Below are 7609 nucleotides of genomic sequence, written 5' to 3'. Positions count from 1 at the left end.
AGGACAAGAGAGTGAGGGATTTGAAGATTTGAGAGTTGATAACTGTGTGGCAGTGATTTAGTCAAATCTAGAGTTAAAGCTGGGGAGAGAGGAAAGCAAAGTAGGTTGATGGCCCGAAAAAGAATGTAGGGATTTGAGGACCTGATGAAGTTGAAATAAATTTAGGAGGGTAGGGGAGGAAAATTGAGAGATAGGATGTATTTATTCTGTATATATTTTTATAAGTCAAGTGAGCAAAGCCAGCCCTTGTTAAATCTCTATTATGTGCCAGGCATTGTTTTGGACTCTTGATATTCAAAAAGTGAGATAGTTTATATAGTCTCTGGGAGCTTACATTGGGGGTGGGAGAGATGTAAATAAATAGATATATACAAAAAGAAAAACCGTGATTTGTGTCCAATTATGTGAGTGTCCTATATACTTGTTTACTTATTGATAAAATGTAGAGACAGATCTGGATTAGTGATAAGAGGAGATTTCTTTAAAAAGACTTCCATACAACAATGAAATTACAGGTTCTCATCAAAACAAATTTAGATACAATATCTTTTTCCCCCCCTTTAAACCCATACCTTCCATCTTAGAATCAATACTGTGTATTGGTCCTAAGACAGAAAAGTGGTAAGGGCTAGGCAATGGGGGTTAAGAGACTTGCCCAGGGTCATACAGCTAGAAAGGTTCTGATGCCAGACTTGAACTCAGGACTTGCCATCTCTAAACCCTGGGTTTTAAACCAAAGGGTTAAAAAAAAAAGAATAGTGGCCTGAGAAGACCTCAGGTTGAAATGAGAACTATCATTTTATACACAAATATAAGCAATATTGCTTAAATGCTCTGAATTTATTATTTTATAAACTGGTAAAAATTCTTGCACATAAATCTTTGCATACTTTAAGACAAGTAAATATAGTATCATATAATGTTTGCAATGGAAAAAAAGGAAAACATGAATCTTTTACTGCAGAATCATTAGTGCAAGATGTAAGTAGTTTCTTAAATTGTTGTCTGTAGATTATAATGAGTTTTGATTAGTCTTCTTAAAAGCAAAGTTTAAGGTTAGAAGAAAGGGTTTTTGTCTATTTTACTCTGTCCCCTTTAAGTAAGGAGAAAGATAATTTTGATTAAGATCCTTTAAGGGTAAAGCATAAATTCTAGTGCAGTGAGGATTCTGTGCTTCTGTTGTTCTGGCAGCCTGGGAGAACAGAAGTGATTTTGATCTATCTCTCTGGGAATGACAGTTGGTGGCGGTTGAAGATTAAGAAGAAGAAATTTAAGATAATTAAGAAGAAAGCTGAAGAAGAGAACTTACTATTTGTGACTAAAAAGCTTAGTGACTGAAGATTTTTCCTCTCAAACACTCTGAGAGAAGGGGTCCAGCTGTTGGGCCTATTCAGGACAGGAACCACAGGGGAAACTGAAGAGCAAGAGGATTGGCCTGTGAAAACCTGTTGCTGGCAGCAGTATTTCTTTGAACTTGAGTGAAAGAGAAGACATAGGTGCTGCATTTTGACTTGTGAATATATGTACATATATATATATATATATATATATATATATATACACACACATATATATATATATATATGAATTAAGAAGATTTATAAACTAGTTTAAGTTAGTAAGATAGAATTATACACACACATATGTAGACGGTGAGAGTAGATCAATACAGATTCACCTCGGTGAACAAGAAAAAGCTTCATGAGAAGCAGTTGGGGTTTTTTGTGTTTTATGTAGAAATCATAGTGTTAAGGTTAAGAGAACCCCTGTCCTGTCTTCTGTCCCTGTATTTCCTCATAGAGAAAATCAATTAGTTGTATTAGATTGCCTCCAGCTGGTTCATCCACTGCCTGAACCAGCTTGGCTCTTAAAGCTTTTATCATTTATTATACCAGTTCAAAATACTAGATTTAGATTTACTCATTACCAATATTAGTTTACTATTAACTATTACATTATCAAATGCAGTTAGACATATACTATTGCATTTTCAATATGAGTTTTAAATTAGAATATTATAGTTGGCCCCACACAAGTTTTAATTTACATTATTATATTTAGTGAGCCAGGTAGGATTAGTAATAACCTACAATCTTCTGAAATTAGTGGTCAATAAGAGGAAAGGGCAAATAAGAGATCATGGTAATGGGAATTATGGCTCACCTAATAATAAAAGGAGTTCTATCCTACTTGCAACACCTCCCAGTTCCTAAATCCTTTATGAAGATACTGAGAGACATATTAAAATTACTACCATTAAGTACACTTATAATATTAGTGCTAGTATTATAAGGATACAATCTACATTCAGTGATTAGTAATATTATAAGTAATAAGAAGAGAAAGATGAAGAATGATCAAACAGGAGTCAGGCTGGCATATTTAGAGGATTTAATTGCCCAGTTAACTGAGACACTTGCAAAACAGAATGAAATGATATTAAATTGCTTATACCTAATTCCACCATAAATTCCTCTGCTTCTAACTCTAATGATAACACCATTACTAAACAAAACGAAAACAATAATAATGTTACTAGATTTTTCCCATTCCGTGAGTTGCCAGCATTTACTCCAGAGCATGAGTTAATTAATGTAAGTCAACATAGGCCATTCACTCAGGCAGATGGGTTCAAATGAGATACTCCTTCCTTCGAGGAAGAACCAATTGCTGTGATTAAGAAGGTTTCAGAATGGATATGTGAGTAGTATAACCCATGGTTTGATTTTGAATTTCTTATAGATGAGCTGTTAACAAAATAGGAGAAGGACAACATAATTAGAACAACTACTCAAAATTGGGCTACAGCAGATTGGCCAGACACAGACCCAGGATGGCAAATGAATGAGGCAGATTATGAAAAATTAGTGAAAGCTAGGTGAGCAGTAAATAAAGCAATGGGAGAATGCTCAGACAGGCCAAGGACCTGGAATAAGTTTGAGAAGCTGAGACAAGAAATTGGAGAAAACCCATCTATTTATATGGATAGACTAATAAAGCTTGGAGAACGCTATATAGATTTGGTCATTACAAAAGAAAGGGAATATTTTCTAACCTGTGTAGACAGTTCATGAAGAACTCATGCACTGTAGTTAAAAATTATTTTAAGACAAATTGCCCAGATTGGCATAGCATGGATATTGATGAATTGAGATGTGTTGTAATGTCCATTTACTTTGGACACTGAAAAAACAGATGATGAAAACACTGAATTAGTGGCAGAGCTAAAAAGGGAGATAAAAGAATTGAAAAGCAAATGATAAGGATGAAAAAAGGGAATACAAATGTTAAATTAGTTTCTGTCAGAGAAGACAGGGATCAAAGACATGTCCAAGACTGTGCTGTTATGTTCAACAAATATTAAATGTATATCTGTGTAGAGTACTCTACTATAATTAAGGAAGATGTATATAACAGTTTAGATAAGGTCCTTACAGTCAATCTTGTCCAGACAATCTTAAAGAAATATTTAAGGCAAGTGATTACAGTGCTCAATAAGTATTTAAATGTAACTGAGACTGCCCTAATTGGTGGAGAAAAGAACAGTCTAGGTTTTTAGAATATGATTTCCAGAATGATTAAACATAAGTTGTCAGTATTTTGGAAGACTAGTAAGAAAGCTTTGGGTAACTGAATTTTTCTGGAATGGTTTGTTGGATATTTTTGACCTACAATGACTAAATATTGCTCTGACAATAACCTGCTAACAGTCTCGCTAGTTTTTGACAATGCCTGTGGGCATCCTAAAGCTCTAGAAGCACTGAGGTTAGTGTAAGTTCTGTTTTTGTCTTCTAAATATATCATCATTATTGCAGCTTGTGGATCAAGGTACTATTACTATCTTAAAGCATTATTGTTGTAAGCATGTTTTTTGCTAAACTGTGGTACAGCTGAATGGGTTAGTTATATAGATGTCAAAGAATTTTGGAAAGATTTAACATTTTCAAGACAGTTGTCATCAATGTGAAAACCTAGAATGAAGTTTCCTAAAATTGCATGAATAATGTCAAGGCAAGAATTGTGTCCAGATTGTTTGAAGTATTTCAGCAGATTTTAATAATCACCAAGTGATATCCAAATAGAACTTGTATCCTTACAGATTTATAAATTAGAGAATAATAGTTTTAGGGTTATAATTAAAATTCAGAGTTAGGAACAAAAAAATTAAGACCTAATTAAACTGAATAATCAAAATCATGAAGAGGAAGAAAAAGAGGAGGTAATGGCCCTGCTTGTTAACTTGAAAGAACTTTGAGATCCTAATCTGTCATGAGAAGGCTAATACAGATTTTGAGAAGTGGTCTAGCTATGGAAGAAACATCTAAAATGTTTCTAAAAAATTTCTAAATAAACTAAAATGAACAAGAGTACTGCTAATGAATCAAAATGCAATAAATAATTTATATGAAAAGAAAAGACAACTGTTCAGGTATCATTGGTCACATACTCTTAAGTATGTGCCAGAATCTTGAAGTGTCTTAAGAATCTTAATTCCCAAAAAGAGATTAAAAAGGAGTAAAGTTAGGAAATTGCTACTTTATCTCCTAATGATTCAGTGTCCACTTGACCTCATGATTCATTGTCTACTTGAATAAGCAAAAATTCAGACTAGTAAAGGTAAGCGATTTCATTCAGTGTTTTTGTAAATCCATTTTTTTGTGGATTTTAGAATAACACAAGAATTGAAGTTATATAAACTAATGTACCTTGTGCTTAAAGTTTTGTAAAAGATCTTATTTAAAATTTGATGTTATTTTCATTGCTTGTATTTAATATTTACGTATTACTATAATAACATGTAATCCCAGGGCACTCTTAAAGACCTATTTTAAAACTTTTATAATTTGAATTTTGTCCCTGTGGACTTTATCTCTCATAACACTGTTCTTAGGAAACTAATTGACCCTGTAAGATTTTTTTTCCAAATTAATTATATTAGGCAGAGTGTGCCTGTACTTCCTTTGTTATTTCACTGCATCTTATTTAGTACTGCATATGGAAGGATGATTTGATAAAATTTCTTCATATAAATTCTAGGTTTTGATTTATAGAACTTTTGTGGTTGATTAGCCTCTAAGTTAATGGAAATTTTCTTCATTCTTAGCTACTCTAGGTGATTTCACCATTGCAAATAAACTATTACCCTTTTCTTCTCACTTTTCTCCTATACCATTTAATAAATAAGTTTAGTGGTTAATGCAGCTTTTTAAAATTCTTTTTTTTCCCCTCTTTTACAAGTATGGAGGTTATACTGGTCAGATGCCTGGAATGCAGATGCAAATGGGACAGCCAATGCCAGGAACAGTACCAAATATGCCTCATGGAGGATACTCTGGATACTCGGCATATACTGGTGGTTATTCTACAAGTGACCCTATGTGGAATTACTTCACTGCTATTGCTGGACAGGTAAAATGCAAAATTCTGTGCAGTAATATTAGTGTTGGAGAATTGGTATGGCATCATTTGTTTTAAAAATAAAAGTGGAACTCTTTATCCTTATCTAAATGTAAATTAATCTTAATTTTATTGGAAATAGTTTCTTTTACAGTTTATGGTGAAGGTAGCTGAACCAATTTTAGGTGTGTGAAATAGGTTGTCTAAGTTTATTTAAGCTTATTACAAATATTTTTTCCATTTTCAAATTTAAAGTAAAAAATTGGCAATGCAGAATATTTCTTGTTGATGAAGGACCCATTTCTCTAGTGTTGTAAACAACGTTTTTCCTCCTAAATTTTTTTTCTGATTAATATGCATTTATTTTCTTTTCCTATTATCCTTCCTCTTCCCAATTGAAGAATACAAAAAAGAAATAGAAAACCCTCACAACAAATTACAGTCATACAAAACAAATTCCTATATTGGTCATGTCCAAAAAATTATGTCTCATTCAGCACTTTAAATCTTATATCCATCACCTCCCTACCTGGAAGTGGCTAGTATGTTTCATTTTTGGTCCTCTGCAACCCTGGTTTGTCATTGTATTGATCAGAGTTTTGAAGTCTTATCAAAATTGTTTTTCTCTATAATGTTGTTGCCATTTTATATATTGTTCTATTTCTGCTCACTTCACTGTGCATTGTTTCATAAGGATCTTCCTGATTTCCTCTGAAATGTCTCATTTTGTCATTTCTTGTAGTGCAATAATATTCTATTACATTTCATATACCACAGCTTGTTTAGCCATTTCCTAATAGGTCAGGTACCCTTAGTTTCCCTCTCCCCCCCTTTTTTTTTACTACTTTAGAAAGCTGGTATGAATATTTTTGTACTTACTGATTCTTTTCAATAGGAGTATCTATAAATGTTGTAGTATTAGTGGACCAAAGGGAATGGTTTCAAATTGCTTCCTAGAATTACTAAATTAATTCACAGCATTAGTAGTATATTAGTTTAACCATTTCCCTGTATCTCCTCCAACAATTGTCATTTTCTTCTTTTGTCACAATTACCAATTTGATATATATGAGGTTATTAAATTAATAATTTTCAAAATTGTTTTAATTTCATTTCTTTCATTATTAGTGATTTGGAGCATTTTTTTTTCTTGTGGTTATTGATAGCTTGATTTTTCTTTGAAAACTGCCTGTCTATATGTTTTGAAAGTTAATTGATTGGGGAATGACTCTTATAAATTTGAATTAGTTATGTGTATATCTTGGATATGAGACATTTATCAGTTAAACTTGCTGTAGAGGTTTTTTTCCCTCTACTCAGTGGTTTCACTTAAAAATGTAATTTCAGACAACGTAGAATTACAAGGAGGAGAATGTGTATCTTTTTTTCCTCACCATTTACCTTTGCATCCCAGGAAATATTACATGAGATTTTTGTAGATTTATTGTTTGTTGCTCATACTTTTGAGTGATAGCAGTGTGGCATGATGGTCAAAGGGCAGGCCTTATAATTAAGAAGATCTCGGTTGAAGTCCACTATACTTTTCTGGTGACTCTTGGCAAGCCATTAATCTTTGGATGCCTTTGGGACCTCTTCAAGACTTATTGAGTTGCAGAAGTTGTTCTTTGCATTTGTATGGAGAGCAATATTTCCTTCCATTTTTCTGTATTTCTTTCTGTTGAATTCCTTGTGCCAATGAAATCATTGGTCTGTCCTCCCTGCCCTCCATATATATTTTGTATACAAAAACTTATACGGATTATTATGCCATATTGTCTCTTTACCTTTTTCTTTCATGACTTTTTTGTGTTACTTTCCTTTGCTATATTTGAAAGTTAGGAAAATCTTTATATTGAGAGTGCTTTAGAATTTGAAATTAAAGCACATTTAATTTGTCTACCTTTTTAATGGGGGGGGGATAAAGTTGGTGCAAGTTAGAGACTTTTAGGAAAGGGAAATGGATTTCTAAATTGTTAATTATTATTTTAAAATATTGTATTAAATTAAGTTCTAATACAACATAATTGAACATTTCTTATAGGATGCTATAAATGTTTTCCTTACAATACTTCATATATTTTCTTAGGAGGTAAATTGACAATTTATACTTTTTTTCAGGATGGGGAATTTTGCTAATGGGAGTTATTACTTTATAGAGGTATATTATCATATATATTTATTATTTTTCTATATTTAGATATATAATATCATA

The 7609-nt window shown here is 32.4% G+C and overlaps 1 protein-coding gene across 1 annotated transcript in view; it reads left to right on the top strand.

The window, feature by feature from the left end:
• Positions 1–7609, top strand: part of GCA (grancalcin) — a 41116-nt gene that overhangs the window by 8816 nt on the left and 24691 nt on the right. The window contains exon 2 of the mRNA XM_044666563.1: positions 5239–5409. Within this exon, the coding sequence (XP_044522498.1) occupies positions 5239–5409 (171 nt within the window). The remainder of the gene's footprint in view (positions 1–5238; positions 5410–7609) is intronic.

This window comes from Gracilinanus agilis, chromosome 3 (genome assembly GCF_016433145.1).
Source record: "Gracilinanus agilis isolate LMUSP501 chromosome 3, AgileGrace, whole genome shotgun sequence".
NCBI lineage: Eukaryota > Metazoa > Chordata > Mammalia > Didelphimorphia > Didelphidae > Gracilinanus > Gracilinanus agilis.
The sequence above is the reverse complement of the archived record's forward strand: the minus strand, read 5'-3'. Positions and strand labels throughout refer to the sequence as shown.